General features: G+C 37.7%; 2 protein-coding genes across 2 annotated transcripts; both read left to right on the top strand.

Moving 5' to 3' along the window:
* Window positions 1-205: 205 nt before the first annotated feature.
* LOC122926036 (protocadherin alpha-4-like) lies at window positions 206-13,740 on the top strand. The gene is made up of 3 exons (XM_044277426.1): window positions 206-2,572; window positions 13,522-13,597; window positions 13,652-13,740. Exons 1-3 carry the CDS (start codon window positions 206-208, stop codon window positions 13,738-13,740), a joined length of 2,532 nt encoding a protein of 843 aa, XP_044133361.1.
* Window positions 13,741-15,349: 1,609 nt separating this feature from the next.
* LOC122926035 (protocadherin alpha-10-like) lies at window positions 15,350-17,758 on the top strand. The gene has a single exon (XM_044277425.1). It carries the CDS (start codon window positions 15,350-15,352, stop codon window positions 17,756-17,758), a length of 2,409 nt encoding a protein of 802 aa, XP_044133360.1.
* The last annotated feature ends 49 nt before the right edge of the window (window positions 17,759-17,807 follow it).

The following is a 17,807-nucleotide window of genomic DNA, read 5'->3' as shown; positions in this document are numbered from 1 at the left end:
CAACCTGGAAATTGAGCACTAGATGGCTCTCTAAACTAACTAATAGCACAAAGGAAAGAGGAAATGCAATCTCTATCATTATATGAAAATCTTGCTGTAGGGATACCAGCCATGATAGACATTTTTTCTTTTTCCCTCATTCTTATATAAGCTTCAGTGCCTTACTTGGACAAATTTTTATCTGTACCTTCATTGATTTTAAGAAATGTTCTATCAGAGACAGAATTATCAAGCAGAGATAAGGTTGGTCCATTTTTTTTTGTTACAAATATTTTGGGATGTGGTCCTGAGTCAGCTGCATTATATCATTCCCGAGGAATCCAAGCATGGCACCTTTGTTGGAAGAATTGCTCAGGATCTTGGACTGGATATAGGTGAGATCAATTCTAGAATGTTACATATTGTCTCTAGAAATGAGAAGGAATATTTCCAGGTTAATCTACAGAATGGAATCTTGTTTGTTAAAGACACAATAGACAGGGAGTCATTGTGTCCAAATACACCCTTCTGTATTATTCCTTTGCAGGTTATTATAGATAAGCCTGTCCAGATGTATCGTATAGAGGTAGAAATAGAAGATATAAATGACAATAGTCCAATATTCCCCTCTAGTGTGACTAATCTTGTCATATCAGAAATAAAGCCTGCAGGTTCTCATTTCCCATTGATGGTAGCTGGTGATCCAGATCTTGGAACAAATTCTGTAACAAACTATGAGCTCAGTGCAAATGAATATTTTGCTTTGGAATTCCAAAAATATATAAATCAAATCAAGTCATTAGAGCTTGTGCTTAAAAAAAATTTAGACAGAGAAAAGCAGTCTGTTCATAACCTGATCCTTACAGCTTATGATGGAGGCAAACCAAGAATGAGCAGCACTACACATATTCTTGTTAATGTGGAAGATGTCAATGATAATGCTCCTGTCTTTGACCAGCCATTTTACCAGTGTGGTATTGATGAAAATGCTATAGAAGGAATGTTAGTGTTCAAGCTAAATGCTACTGATCTGGATGAAGGGAAAAATGGAGAAATACTGTACAAATTTAGTAATATGGTTTCAGAGGAGACAAAGGAAGCATTTAACTTAGAGAAATATGCAGGAGAAATAAGAGTGAAAGGCAAATTGGATTTTGAGACTGTTAATATGTATGAAATTCAAGTTGAAGCTATTGATCATGGAGATTTCCAGCTAATTGGACATTGTAAGGTTCTAGTGACTGTTGTTGATGTCAATGACAACCCTCCTGAGATGACAGTGACATCATTATCGGTTCCTGTTCCTGAAAATTCTCCTCAGGGGACAACGGTTGCCATCATCAGTGTTCATGATAAAGATTCAGGATCAAATGGAAAAGTCAATTGCTATATTTCTGAGCCTTCACCATTTAAAATAAATCCAGCTTTCATGAGTGATTTTTCTTTGACGGTAAATGAACCATTGGACCGAGAAGTGAAAGATGACTATGAAATCACAATTAGTGCAAGAGATGAAGGTTTCCCTTCCCTTTCTACTTCAAAAACTCTGAAGATTCATATAAGTGATACTAATGACAATGCTCCAAGATTTGTCCAGTCAGTAGACACAATATTCATTAAGGAGAACAACCCACCAGGGTCTCATATATATACAGCATCAGCCTATGACCCAGATATTGGACAGAATTCTTTCATTACTTACTCAATTAGACAGCAGACAATTGATGGGATTCCCATTTCCTCTTACATTTCCATTAATCCAGAAAATGGGAAGGTTTTTGCTTTAGTTTCATTTGACCATGAGCAGATTGCATATTTCCAATGTCATATAGAAGCCACTGATGCTGGCCTACAAGCTCTAAGCTCTAACCTTACTCTAAACATTTTCATTGAGGATATTAATGATAATACTCCTACATTCACCCCACTTCATTCTGAACTAACAATTAAAACTTCTAGGTCAGCAAAACCTGGACACCTGATAACTAAAGTGAAAGCTGTAGATTTGGATTCTGGATACAATGCTTGGACATTTTATAAATTAAAGGACCTTGGAGGTTCTGGAAAATCTCCTTTTACCATAGCACATCAAACTGGGGAAATTACTTTAAAAAGGTCATTGTCAGATTCAGACAATGATGAGTATAAATTGTATATAATAGCCCAGGATCATGGAGAACCATTCATGACAGCAGAGACTCAAATTATCATATCTGTGGTGGAGCCTGGAGAAGAATTAAAATTTGATAATAAAGAGACCAAAGTGACTTTTGAAGTGTTTTCAGATGAAAATATTTACTTGGTTGTTGCAATCTGCATCATATCAAGTATTTTTCTAATTACTTTAATTGTGTTTAGTGTGTTAAGATGTCAAAAGTACAGAGATGAGGTCAATGAGCTGAAAGAAAATTACAAGAGCTGCACTAACACTGGAGGGAGCTGGATGTATTCTCAGCACACTCAATATCAAATAAGCTCCAATTCATTGCGACCTAAAAGTGACTTGATTGTCTTTACTCCAAATAACTTTCAAACACCAGGGAATGAAGAGCAAGTCAATCCACAAGGGGTCATGTTACAATCCTCTTATAAGGTAAGAAAAATTAAATGGAATACAAAATACTAACTATTGTAATTTAAAATTATTTTATTGAACATAGGCAAAGTAGGGATGTATTTGGTGTTATTGCTTCTGTCTATATGGTAAGTTGTTAAACTGTGACATTTTTGACAGATGAAAAAAAAATCTATTAAAGTTAAGGTTCTGCCAAAGTTCTTTTATTGTAGACAGGAAAAGCCTTTTGCTGTAGTTAAAGTACCAAAAATCTTAACAGAAACCTTTATAGTACTCCTGAATAGGGATTGGAAGAAAGCCTAAAACAAATTTGTAATATAGGTAAATACATATGGTAGACAGTTTAGATGCCATTAATCTACCGATGTAGTAAAGTTAACACTCATGCTTTCTGAGATTTCTGAATTGTGTTATCTAAACTAAGCAAACACCTTTAATTGCTTTTCAATGGCTTTTGTTTCAAGATAACACAATGATTTAAGAAATTTGAGTTAGGAGTTTGAGTGCTAACCCTGCTACATCTGTAGATTCATTATTAATGCCTACATATGGAAAAATCCTAATGGTTCAGTACTGAAGAGGCAAAGGCAGTCCATCTGCCACTCTATGATGTCTCTGTATGATGCCATGTTATAGAAATACTATATTTTTCATTAGAAGCAATATTTCTGAATTAGTATTACTCTACATTTATTTTATTGGATCACTTCCACTCATAAAAGTAGGAAACCTTTCTCAACCTCACACACCTTGAAGATAAGAATACTGTATGTAGGCTTTTGTCTGATATTGGCAGCTAAACAGCTATCAACTCATCGTGTCAGAACATTTTGTAACAGTTTTTAGGGTATTAAAGGATAACTGTCATATTTTCATTTAAAAATATCAATTTTAGCATATGTTACTGCTGCAGCAACATTATACATCAAGCAATCTTTAGTTTCTTCACTTACCACTGTTTTCCTTGAGTTTTCCCCTTAGTTACGGCTATTTTAAATCCTACATTATGAGGATCTTCTCAAGAAGGTTCCTCTGCCAAAACTGCATCCCCTCAGGTCACATACAAACTTGCTGTAGCCAGCAGCTTCGTGCCAGCTAATCAGATTGGATTACTGAGAGCCACGCTTCCTCACTCTGAAGCCTAATGCAGGCATGCATTGTGATGGACCGCCCCTCTGTCTTCCTAGCCGGAGACAGATGAGCCATAGCAACGGTCTTTTAAGGGAGGAGTGGAAAGGGACAGAGGACATTATTGAAAGCTGTTATTATAAGGCAATTACAGATATTTTGACAATCATTGACAGACTAACTCAGGTTTACATGCCTTGCTCTAATAAACTAGCAAATAAAATAAAATATGACAGTTATCTTTTAAACATGCACATAGATCATTAAGGCTACTTTCACACTTGCGTTCGGGGTTCCGCTTGTGAGTTCCGTTTGAAGGCTCTCACAAGCGGCCCCGAACAGATCAGTACAGCCCCAATGCATTCTGAGTGGATGCGGATCCGGTCAGAATGCATCAGTATGGCTCCGTTTCGCCTCCGTTCCGCTCAGCAGGCGGACACCCAAACGCAGCTTGCAGCGTTTTCGTGTCCGCCTGGCCGTGCGGACCCAAACAAATCCGTCCTGACTTACAATGCAAGTCAATGGGGACGGATCCGTTTGACGTTGACACAATATGGTGCAATTGCAAACGGATCCGTCCCCCATTGACTTTCAATGTAAAGTCAGGAGATCTGAGTTTTCTCCAATCCAATGGTATATTTTAACTTGAAGCATCCCCATCACCATGGGAACGCCTCTATGTTAGAATATACCATCGGATTTGAGTTAGATCGTGAAAACTCAGATCCGACAGTATATTCTAACACAGAGGCGTTCCCATAGTGATGGGGACGCTTCAAGTTAGAATATACTAAGAACTGTGTACATGACTGCCCCCTGCTGCCTGGCACCACCCGATCTCTTACAGAGGGCTGTGATCAGCACAATTAACCCCTTAGGTGCCGCACCTGAGGGGTTAATTTTGCATATCATAGCCCCCTGTAAGAGATCAGGTGCCGCCAGGCAGCAGGGGCCAGACCCCCCTCCCTCCCCAGTATTAAATTAATTGGTGGCCAGTGCGGCCCCCCTCCCTCCTCTGTATTAAATTCATTGGTGGCTAGTACGGCCTCCCCTCCCCCCCCTAATTAAAATCACCCCCCTCCCCCATCATTGGTGGCAGCAGAGAGTTCCGATCGGAGTCCCAGATAATCGCTGGGGCTCCGATCGGTTACCATGGCAGCCAGGATGCTACTGCAGTTCTGGCTGCCATGGTTACTTAGCAATTTTAGAAGCATTATACTTACCTGCCTGCGCTTTCTGTGGCCAGCCGGGTGCTCCTCCTACTGCTATGGGCCGCACAGACCTGTTACTTACCAGTAGGAGGAGCGCCCAGCCGGCTACAGACAGCGCAGGCAGGTAAGTATAATGCTTCTAAAATTGCTAAGTAACCATGGCAGCCAGAACTGCAATAGCGTCCTGGCTGCCATGGTAACCGATCGGAGCCCCAGCGATTAACTGGGACTCCGATCGGAACTCTCCGCTGCCACCAATGATGGGGGTGATTTTAATTAGGGGGGGGAGAGGGGAGGCTGCACTGGCCACCAATGAATTTAATACAGGGGAGGGAGGGGGAGGCCGCTCTGGCCACCAATGAATTTAATACTGGAGAGGGAGGGGGGGGGCAGCACTGGCCACCAATGAATTTAATATTGGGGAGGGAGGGGGGTATGACCCCTGCTGCCTGGCAGCACCTGATCTCTTACAGGGGGCTATGATATGCACAATTAACACCTCAGGTGTGGCTGATCACAGCCCCCTGTAAGAGATCGGGTGCTGCCAGGCAGCAGGGGGCAGTCATGTACACAGTTCTTAGTATATTCTAACTTGAAGCGTCCCCATCACCATGGGAACGCCTCTGTGTTAGAATATACTGTCGGATCTTAATTTTCTCAATGTGAAAACTCAGATCTGAAAAAGCTGTTATGCAGACGGATCCGTTCTGAATGGATACAAGCGTTTGCATTATAGGTGCGGATCCATCTGTGCAGATACCAGATGGATCCGCACCGAATGCAAGTGTGAAAGTAGCCTAACAGGCAGGGATTTTAAAAGCAAACTGTTTTCCAGATAAACATACTGGATTTTCACATTAGTCACTTATCAGCCACATGGTATAAATATGAAGCAAGATAGTATCATTATTGAGAATTTGGTCTCACATAGTTAATAGAATCATTGTATTGACTATCAAAATTATTGAATGTAGTGACTAGTAAAGTATGGTAGGCTGTTTAACCATCTAGGTATTTATTTGCAAATATGTCTTTACAGTAATTATGTATTTTTATAAGCAAGTTTTTATAGCATGAATGTTTACCTTTCCTAGATTAATGAAACTGTAATTCATTAGGGGGTTCTCCGGGAATTATGAAAATGAAAATACTTATAAATTACTTTGCTATAAATGTATTATCAAATACCTTTCATTAGTTATTATTGCTTATTTTGTCTAAGAAAGCAATCATTGGGAACAATTTAATGGCCGCCGTCCTATTAGTACACACAAAACCTGTCCTAATACCAGAGATGGGCAAGTTACTTCATAGCATTGAGGTAAAGAGCTGCCTCTTCCTCCTCTCTGCTCTACTTGTCAGGAAAAATAATCCTGCATATAGCTGATAAAAACGCCAGCTGAATCTATGTAGGAATGGGGTTTATCAGGAGACATGAAGTACAGATAGAACAGATAGGACAGACTGTGGTAATGTAGAGCTGTGTATACAAGTGCTGCTGCTCATCACCCACTTCCCACTCTCCTTTTTGTACTTCATGTCTCCTCATGAACTCCATTCCTACAGAGATTTAGCTGAAGATCATATTAAAGTATATTCAGGATCATAATCCCTGACAAGTAGGAGAGGAGGATGGGACATGTCTTTAGCTCAGTGTTGTGAAGTAACTTGTCCAGAAGTGTGATTAAAACAAGGTTTTGTATGTTCTAATAAGACAGCGGCCATTTTTTATTTTTTTTTGCAATGATTGCTCCATAGACAAAACAAACCATTATAATTAATAAATGATATTTGAGAATATATTGATGGTAAAGTCATATTTAAGTGTTTTTATTTTCTTAATTCCCACAGAACCCCTTTAACATCATTTTTACAATTGGCATTATTTATGTGCAGCTTCTGTTTGAACAAGTTCCTTTTGTGATCTAGGGGTAAAAAAATGCTGCATTTTATGTCCTTTTGTTATCTATTGCTAGGCATTTGCAAGAGATATGGTGTGAATATAGCCTTAATTAACCATGGTGTTTTATTACTATCCTACTTTTCTCCACTTCCAGTAACCAATTGACTCACCTAATTGAAGTTTGATAATCAATGATTAAAGATAAGGGAATTTCTTAAAATTCATTTTGGGACTGATTCAAACAAACCCAATGTTTTTGGGAGCAACAGCAGTACAGTGTAGAACCTTATGGATAAGGCAGGAGGTGTATGACTATGTAAGGGAGATTGTAATGTCAGCAGAGACAGTAGTAGTTATAGTGGTAGCAGAACAGTATAGAACCTGACAGACAAGTCAGGAGATGTTTGACTATTTAGCGGTATCCATGCATTTTAGTAGACGCGTATTTCAGGTAACCACTCCAAATCAGAGAATCCACTTCTGCACATATGGGTAAAACATTAGTCTCCACAGGAATCTCTCTTCCTACACTGACTCCTATGGGATACCAAAATCACACTGATAGTGTCAAACAAGCGCTATAGAAGCGAGTACATCATGGTCCTCCTTCCCAATATTCCAAGCTATACATGTTATGGTCCTTTCATCTTTCCTGGTAAGTTTTATTCTGCAATCCATGTACTAGTTTAGTAGCTCTTCTCTGAACTCTCTCCAAAGTATCAATATCCTTCTGGAGATATGATCTCCAGTACTGAGCACAATACTCCAAATGAGATCTCACTAGTGCTCTGCAGAGCGGCATGAGCACCTCCCTCTTTCTACTGGTAATGCCTCTCCCTATACATGCATTCTGCTAGCATTTCCTGCTGCTCTATGACATTGTCTGCCTACCTTTAAGTCTTCTGAAATAATGACTCCTAAATCCCTTTCCTCAGATACTGAGGTTACGACTATATCACTGATTGTATATTCTGCTCTTGGGTTTTTATGCCCCAGGTGCATTATATTGCACTTATCAACATAACATTTTAGTTGCCAGATTTTTGACCATTCCTCTAGTTTTCCTAAATCCTTTTCCATTTGGTGTATCCCTCCAGGAACATCAACCCTGTTACAAATCTTTGTGTCATCAGCAAAAAGACACACCTTACCATCGAGGCCTTCTGCAATTTCGCTGATAAAGATATTAAGCAATATGGGTCCCAGAACAGATCCCTGAGGTACCCCACTGGTAACAAGACCATGGTCTGAATAAACTCCATTGACTACAACCCTTTGCTGTCTGTGCCTCAGCCACTGCCTAATCCATTCAACAATATGGCACTGCAATTTATTGATAAGCCTTCTATGTGGGACAGTATCGAAAGCCTTACTAAAGTCTAGATAAGCGATGTCTACTGCACCTCCGCCATCTATTATTTTAGCCACCCAATCAAAAAAATCAATAAGATTAGTTTGATATGATCTCCCTGAAGTAAACCCATGCTGTTTTTTATCTTTCAATCCATGGGATTTTAGATGTTCCACAATCCTCTCCTTAAGTATGGTTTCCATTAATTTTCCCACTATTGATGTCAGGCTTACTGGCCTATAGTTGCCCGATTCCTCCCTATTACCTTTCTTGTGAATGGGCACATTTGCTATTTTTCAATCTTCTGGGATGACCCCTGTTACCAGTGATTGGTTAAGTAAATCTGTTAATGGTTTTGCTAGTTCACCGCTAAGCTGTTTTAATAGCTTTGGGTGTATCGCATCAGGCCCCTGTGACTTATTTGTATTAATTTTAGACAGCTGACTGTCTGTGTAAAGACACATGCATCAAAAGATTCATTAGTCTTCCTAACTGAGGTCCTTTTCCTTCATTTTCCTTTGTAAAAACTGAACAGAAGTATTTATTGAGGCAGTCAGCTAGTTCTTTATCTTCTTCCATATACCTTCCTTCTTTTGTTTTTATTTGGTAATTCCTTGTTTTAGTTTCCTTTATTCATTTATGTATCTAAAGAATGTCTTATCGCCTTTTTTCACTGACTAAGCTAATTTATCTTCTGCCTGTGCTTTAGAAGCTCTTATAACTTATTTGGCCTCTCTCTGCCTAATCTTATAAATTTGCCTGTCATTCTCATTTTTTTTTTATAATTACTAAATTATATCTTTTTGTTTTTAATGATTTTGGCCACTTCTGCTGAGTACCACAGTGGTTTCTTCCTTTTTTTGCTTTTACTGACAAGCCTAATGCAATTATCTGTTGCCTTCTATAGTGCCACTTTTAAGTAGTCCCATTTCTCCCGGACTCTCCATTGAAACTGTTCCAATCTGATAGGGACTCGTATACCACTAATACAATTTTGGAAAAGTCAGTTTTTCTAAAATTTAAAACTTTAGTTTTTGTGTGGTGTGTACTTATAGTAAACCACACTGACTGGCGATCACTAGATCCCAAGCTTTCCTCTACAGTAATATCAGATACCAAATTCCCATTTGTGAATACTAAATCTAAAATGGCCTCCTTCCGGGTTGGCTTCTCACCTCTTTGTTGTAGAGATAATCCCAGAGGGGAATTTAGAATATCTGTACTCCTGGCAGAACTAGCATTTTGGTTTTCCAGTTTACATCAGGAAGATTAAAGTCTCCCACAATGATAACTTCCCCTTTCAATGTCATTTTAGCTATTTCCTCAACTAGTAGATCATCTTGTCTCCCTTTCAGAAACTATAAAACATTCCACCATTTTGCTTTAATAGCAATGGGTAATTTATTAAGACCGGCATTTTAGATGACTGTCTTAAAAAAGTCACTGTTCTGGCGGTGTATCGCTGAAATTATGAAGAGTTGCAGGGCTTTGGCTCTACAGAACAGCTTTCTAGCTGTCTTAGATTTAGACCATTTTCTATGCCTAGACCAGGTGTAGAAAATGATGAATGAGACGGGCCTACCGCCAGTCCACTTCTTTAGACCTGGCGTGAGAGGTGAAAAGTTGCGGATTGTTGCACAATTAACCATTGCGCCGCCATCTTCAGCTGAAATACGCCTAATATAGGCGTATTTCAGGTTAATAAACACATACATTTCTAGTAGTCATCACTATGCTTGATGCCAACAATACATTTGTCAGCACATAATCAACAAAGTATGAAGCTTGCCATGCTCGTCAATGTGCATGAGGGCCCAATTATTTCTTGTTTGTCATGGCTAGCGTTGTTGTCATCATTATGTCTGACCTAATGATAACCAGTCTTGTCTATTAGCTATGCCTTGGGAAACTGCATTTACCCCTGCACCACCAACTTACTAATGTGGTGGTCAAAAAGGCAATGTGTGATAATGTGATGCTTATACAGATGGTCCAGCATATTCAAGAAGGAATACCAACAAGTTGGAATGTAGCACATCAAATGGTGCAAAGACAACCCATTATTTTACTGCGAGTCCCCTAGGAGGTAATTGGCCACATAAGAATAGCTAAAATATGCATGCACTCTACCAGACATGGTCAGCACCTTCTTCCAGACACAAAACTTGTTTTAAAGGTTGTATTTGCCAGGGAGACATCCAGAGGGAAATTTGCTATTTGATGAAGAATAGCAGGTGATCCATTGTGTGGCTTCTCTCACCCAGGCTTATCAATTGTCAGAAAGCATGACAAAACTTCAGCGGAAACATATGAAAAGAGGGAGGATGATTTGGAAGCAAAATTTTTTCCAGGTGGGGAAAGGAGGATGTCCACTGAGGAGAATGTGGAGGAGGTGGACAAGTGCCTGATGCGGGAACCAGACCAGCACAACCATCGAGGTGTCAGTGGCACCTAGCCTCATTTCTGTGGTGCAGAGACTCCATTGCCAAGCAAAACATTGACTCAGTGGGTCGTGAAGGACATATACTGTCCCTGTATGCAACTGCAGTACACATTTCAATAGAGGCATACAGCTTGCCTTATAGTGGCAAGTTTTAGGAGCAGCCCATGTTCTTCACCACATGACATGATGTAAGGCAGGGATGGCTTTTTGTGCATAGTAGTGTCTAGGTATTCTCTATTAAAACTGAGAACATATCAGTTGCTTGAATGCAGTGGAATGCACCAAGTGGTATGACAGCAACTACACTGCTGCCTAATTTGCTGAAGGCATGCTCTAGTGCCTACATTTGTGCTTGAATGGGCATGTCTTATTTTCTGCTTTTAGAGCTTTCAGACTACAATGGTTTTGTCCGTTGTCATTGTGGAGATAGGAAGATAGACTTACCACTTACAATGCTCAAAACATTACTGCCACTGTTACTAACACCACCTAGGATTACCATAGGTCTGACAGTTTTTGAGCCTGTACCAACAGCAGCAACAACATCACTTGTTTCTGAGCCATAGGTTTGTAGATACAGTCCACTACTATCATGTCCGCCAACTGTGACATAGACCATTACATCAGGTTAGATACTGTAGCCTATGCTAAATAGAATTTTTCTAATAAGATTTTCAATATTCTTTTAGAAAAAAAAACATTTGGTCTGTGAGTGATGCAGAGCAAAACTTTTATCATAATTTACATTTTTGTAATAAAATATTCAATATTTTTGGGGATAAAAATAAACAGTAGGACAGAGTATTTACAGTATAACAGTGAGTGATACAGAAGAACACATAGTGTATGTGTATGCTAGTCAAGAAACTTTGCAATATGTTGCAAAAATGCTGGATTACCTCATCTTAATATTTGTTGAGCTTCAGCCCTTTTTGTGACACACATGGTTCTAGGGGAAGGGAAATAGGTTGTAAGTTTGCCTGGGGTGGTGTTCAGTGTACATGTGCAATAGTGGACTGAATGTGTATCTCCACTCGCAGTGCCTCCTTGTCTTTTAAAAATAATTAACACAGGACTGTTTTTCACTATAATTTTTTATGGGCTATTAATATATATGATTTAATCCTGTCTCTTCTCAAGACTAAATTCATATAATTATTTTAATATTTTCTCATAACTAAGAGCTTCCATTCCCAGTTCCCATTTTTCAGTTTAGTTGCTCTTCCTTGTACCTTTTCTAGCTCCAGGGCTTGCTTTCTTTGAAATGGTACCGAAAAGTGAAAACAGTATTTTAGAACATACTGCAATCATGATATGTAAAGTTATGATAAACCTAGATTCTTTGGTACAAGTGACTCTCCCAATTTTACTCTTTCTAAGACATCTGATACATGTAGATTATTAGTGCCCAGATACATAACTTTTCATTTATCCTAACTGAACCTCATTTACAAGTGAATGTCCGAACTCTGAGTGTGTCCAAGTCAGCATGCAGTTTGTGGACATTTTTCATTTCATGCCCAGTAATATATAGCTTGGTGTCCTTTGTAAGTAGAGATGAGCGAAGTTTTGAAAAATGCGATTTGGCAACTTTAACAAAGTTCGCTAAGAAATTCGATTAGTTACAAATTAATTTGTTACAAATCTCTATAAATCAGGCATACCCAGGCCGCTCTGCCTTAAGGTATAGCTACATGGAGCTGGTGAGTTGCAGCCATCCTGCGGTAAACAACCACGTATCCAATAATCCTCTAGCTGCCTTTCATTTAATAATGAAGACCACACTGTATAGTCAGTCTTCATTGTTAAAGGTTATGTGGCACCTTTAATGTACCTTTAATCAGGGGCTATTGCTGGTATGGGATTTGTCTGGTTTGGTGGGGGCAAAATGTGCAAACTATTGCTGTTCTGGCCTGCAATCTTCTACAGGTTATTTGACAATAAACACAGAATATTAATCAGCTCTGGCATACCCACTTATCCAACCCCAGTGCTCTCCTGTCCTTCAGATGTGAACCCTTCTTCTGCCATCTGCTTTTCCTCCTTTTGTACATCATATAATATTGATGAATATATATCAGGAACATTCAGCTCCTCCTCTCTCTGTATCTTGTTAACTTTTCTAGGACATTGGAGACTTTGAAGGATGATTTGGAAGAAGTAAAGCCAGCAAAAGATGAAGATGGTTATCATTAAGACCTGGCCCTCCTAAGGGGTGTAGACATGATAGCATTAGTTGGCACACTGGCACTAGAATAAGGCTTCAAAGCGGGATTCAATCCAAAGTTTAGGAAAACTTCAATTCTAAATGAATCTGAATTTCCTCGTGCTTCGCGGTAATGAATCATGTTTTTCTAAAATTGCGGCTTCACCTGTTACAAAGTGAAACTAGGTAAAGACAAGACATGCCTAAGAATGTAATATCACCCATAATACCACTCAGCCAGCCAATATATAGTATTCAAACAAAGTTTTGTCTAAAGCAACTTTGGCTCTATGATTCAAAGTGTGCTTCGCTCAACCCTACTTATAATATACTTACCTAGCTCCATACATCTCTATATACTAGAAATATACAGTATTATTGAGGTTTGTTGACAGGAATTCCTGACTGCTCATAAGCAATTGTTTAAGCCAAATTCTTATCAGTTTGATAATAAGTTAGCTATAATGAGTGTTTAAGAGCCATCAAGAATTCAGAGATAAAATCTATACATTGAGCTGTCAGTGTGAAAATGAAAGCAAGAGTCTCTGAAGATAGACCAAAATGTAACCCTATAAAACAAAGACAGTTGCATTTTTTTAAATAAAGACCAATTGAAAAAAAAAGATTTTTATTCTAGTAAAATTATTCTAGTTCTTTTGTTAAACAATCCATATTTGAGATTATGTCAGGTAAACTTTTAAGTAAGGTTTTATATACTTTTTTAGCAAAACAATATTAATATGGAAATTGATAGACTGGACAATCATCTGGAGTCTGTTACTAACAAACTTAACACTTACGGTATGAATACCTTCAAGACATTTTTTTCTAGTATTGTATCTTACTAATTTTTAGCTAAAAATAGTTTTAAGAGCATACTCCACTTTGAAATAACACGTAACATTGTCTTTGATGGAAAGGGTGTTAAACCAGAAAAAAGCTAGCATATCACTAAAACATTAGTGTTATTGAAACATTTTCTAGATCAGGGGTGGTGTATTAAAAGCAGTGGCCCATTAGAAAAGTTTGACAGTATATTACAATTTGGAAATTTATAAGATGCGAGCTATATCTGGAGAATGATTGAGCCACTTGTTAAATATAGGTACAAAACAGTGCAATATTAAATTTTTGTCTTTTGGTATAGGAAAAGAAAATGGAAGCCTTTAGACCTAGAATATTTTGCACACCAGAGGCTTCAGACCGATTATATTGACTGCAATGGGGTCAGTTGGGTTTCTATAACTTATTCTAAAATTCATTACCTCTGTGTACATCAATATTTTGTCCTGTTTTTTGCCAGAATGTGTAAATTGAGGCTCCTACTAAACCTACACTACATAAGGGAACCTAGTGTAAATAAAATATGGTATGCAATTAATTATTTAAATGTATGTACAAAAATCATGTTTCACTATTTTACCTAACAGTACACCTTTAATAAAACCCCTACAGTTAAACCAACAATTGACATAAGAAAGGTTAAAATAAATGAATTTAAAAATTTCTGAAGTATTCAACTTTTTCTTAACTTATTTTGACTTACAACTACTACCATTATTAGGATATAGAAAACAAAGTAAAACGTTTTTTATATTTAGTAAATCAGTATACGACTTTTATAATAAGATATTGATTAAAAGCGGTCAGTAAGGTATATTAAAACACATGGTTTACTTTTTAAAAACAAAGTGGTCATTTATCAACCAATATACAACACTTTTTGGCATATATTAGGTGCAGATTTGTCGCAAAGGTGTCCCTTTTACATGCCTCATGCCATGCTAAGAAAAAGAGAGGTGGTGTAGATGTGTAAAAGGGCGGGCCGGTAGGCCCGTCTTATTTATCATTTTATACGGCAATTTTTGCCATAGAAAATGTCTTTATTCTATGCCAGCAAAGGAGCTGGTGTAGGTTTAAGCTTTATGTAGGCTGCCAGAAAATTACATAAGTTATGTGGAGGCCAATGCCTCTCCATAGCTTATGTGCATCCACTGGCATCGCGGGGGCATTAAGACCAGCTCATGAATCACCGGTCCTAATAAATGACCCCAAAAATGTGTTATTCCTATTATTATATTACACAAAGTAGAATGGTTCCTTCTTAAAACTTAACATTAGTTTTAAAAAATCATTATATATTTTATACTATAAAATAATTAAAACAGGGCTAACCAAAGTGTAATGCAATTCTTCATTCTGGATGAAACTATCAGGGTCAGATCTAAAATATTACAAAATATCTTAAATTTCATATAATATTTTATAAAGCTCAGATGTGAATATCATATGCCGAAACTTTATATAAATTATTCTCTAAACAATAAAAGATACATAGATTACATGCAACCTTGAAAGTAAGCACTAGATGGCTCTCCATACCAACTAATAGCAGAAAGGAAATAGGAAATGCAATCTCTATTATGAAATGAAATTCTTGCTGTAGGGATAAGGGTCATGATAGATATTTTTTTCTATGTTCCTCATTCTTCCATTAGCTTCAGTGCCTTACTTGGACATATTTTTACTTTCACCTCAATTGAATATTAAGAAATGTTCTATCAGAGAAAGGATTATCAAGCAAAGAGCAGGTTGGTCAATTTCTTTTTGTTACTCATATATTGGGATGTGGTCCTGAGTCAGCTACATTATATCATCCCAGAGGAATCCAAGCATGGCACCTTTGTTGGAAGAATTGCTCAGGATCTTGGATTGGATATAGGTGAGATTAATTCAAGAATGCTACGTATTGTTTCTAGAGAAGAGAAAGAATATTTTCAGGTTAATCTGCAGAATGGAATCTTGTTTGTTAAAGAAACAATAGACAGAGAGACATTGTGTCCAGATACACCCTTCTGTATTATTCCTCTGCAGGTCATTGTAGACAAGCCTGTGCAGATGTATCGTGTAGAGGTAGAAGTAGAAGATATAAATGACAATAGTCCAGTATTCCCCTCTAGTGTGACTAATCTTGTCATATCTGAAATAAAACCTCCAGGATCTCGTTTCCTATTGATGGTAGCTGGTGATCCAGACCTTGGAACAAATTCTGTAACAAACTATGAGCTCAGTGCAAATGATTATTTTGCTTTGGATTTCCAAAAATATATAAATCAAATCAAGTCATTAGAGCTTGTGCTTAAAAAAAATTTAGACAGAGAAAAGCAATCTGTTTATAACTTGACCCTTACAGCTTATGATGGAGGCAAACCAAGAATGAGTGGCACCACACATATTTTTGTTAATGTGGAAGATTTTAATGATAATGCTCCTTTGTTTGATCAGCCATTTTACCAGTGCATAGTTAATGAAAATGCTGCAGAAGGAACATTAGTGTTCAAGCTAAATGCCAAAGATCTTGATGAAGGAAGAAATGGAGAAATACTATATCATTTTAGTAATATGGTTTCAGAAAAGGCAAAGGAAGCATTTGTCTTAGATACAAATACAGGGGAAATTAGAGTGAAAGGCAAACTGGATTTTGAAACTGTTAATATGTATGAAATTCAAGTTGAAGCTATTGATCATGGAGATGTTCAGCACATTGGATACTGTAAAGTTCTAGTGACCGTTGTGGATATAAATGACAACCCTCCTGAGTTGACAGTGACGTCACTATCAGTGCCTGTTCCTGAAAATTCTCCCCAAGGAACTACAGTTGCCATTATCAGTGTTCATGATAAAGATTCAGGTTCAAATAAAAAAATCAATTGCTACATTTCTGAGCCTTCACCATTTAAAGTAAATCCAGCTTTCATGAGTGATTTTTCTTTGACTGTGAATGGACCTTTGGATCGAGAAGTTAAAGATGAATATGAAGTTACAATTACTGCCAGAGATGAAGGCTCCCCTTCCCTATCTACTTCAAAAACTCTGAAGATTGATATAAGTGATGCCAATGACAATGCTCCAAGATTTGTCCAGTCAGTAGACACAATATTCATTAAGGAGAACAATCCACCAGGGTCTCAAATTTATATAGCATTGGCCTATGACCCAGATATTGGGCGGAATTCTTTCATTACTTATTCAATTAGGGAGTGCATAGTTGATGGGATCCCTATTTCCTCTTATATTTCCATTAATCCAGAGAATGGGAAGGTTTTTGCTTTAGTATCATTTGACCATGAACAGATTGCATATTTCCAATGTCATATAAAAGCCACTGATGCTGGCCTACAAGCTCTTAGCTCTAAACTTACTCTAAACATATTCATTGAGGATATTAATGATAATGCTCCTACATTCACCCCACTTCATTCTGAACTAACAATTAAAACTTCTAGGTCAGCAGAACCTGGACACCTGATAACTAAAGTGAAGGCCGTAGATCTGGATTCTGGATACAATGCTTGGACCTTTTACAAATTAAAGGACCTTGGAGGATCTGGAAAATCTCCTTTTACCATAGCACATCAAACTGGGGAAATTACTTTAAAACGGTCATTGACAGATTCAGACAATGATGAGCATAGATTGCATGTAATAGCTCAGGATCATGGAGAACCGTTCATGACAGCAGAGACACACATTGTCATATCTGTGGTGGAGTCTGGAGAAGAATTAAAGTTTGATAATCAAGAGAAAAAGGTGACTTTTGAAGTGTTTTCAGATGAAAATATTTACTTGGTTGTTGCAATCTGCATCATATCAAGTATTTTTCTCATTACTTTAATTGTGTTTAGTGTGTTAAGATGGCAAAAGTACAAAGATGAAGTTAATGAGCTAAAAGAAAACTACAAGATTTGCTCAAACACTGGGGGGAGCTGGATGTATTCTCAACAAACTCAATTTCAAATAAGCTCCAATTCATTGCGACCTAAAAGTGACTTAATTGTCTTTACTCCAAATACCTTTCAAATACCCGGGTACGAAGAGCAAGTCAATCCAGAAGGGGTCATGTTAAGCTCCTCTTTTAAGGTAAGTCAAACTAAATATAATATTATTTTGGCTTATGTTTAAAGATATCCTAATACTCTTCTTCCAAGGTATTAACAATATAAACCAAATG

Source organism: Bufo gargarizans, chromosome 2 (assembly GCF_014858855.1).
Source record: "Bufo gargarizans isolate SCDJY-AF-19 chromosome 2, ASM1485885v1, whole genome shotgun sequence".
Taxonomy (NCBI): Eukaryota; Metazoa; Chordata; class Amphibia; order Anura; family Bufonidae; genus Bufo; species Bufo gargarizans.
This window is presented reverse-complemented; position numbering and strand designations above follow the sequence as displayed.

Bases quoted from the DNA above. Each gene is read 5' to 3' on its own strand.
- LOC122926036 (XM_044277426.1), top strand. From the start codon at position 206: ATGTTCTATCAGAGACAGAATTATCAAGCAGAGATAAGGTTGGTCCAT. The intron at 2,573-13,521 runs GTAAGAAAAATT...ATACTTTTTTAG, and splicing joins TGTTACAATCCTCTTATAAG to CAAAACAATATTAATATGGA. The intron at 13,598-13,651 runs GTATGAATACCT...ACTAATTTTTAG, and splicing joins TAACAAACTTAACACTTACG to CTAAAAATAGTTTTAAGAGC.
- LOC122926035 (XM_044277425.1), top strand. From the start codon at position 15,350: ATGTTCTATCAGAGAAAGGATTATCAAGCAAAGAGCAGGTTGGTCAAT.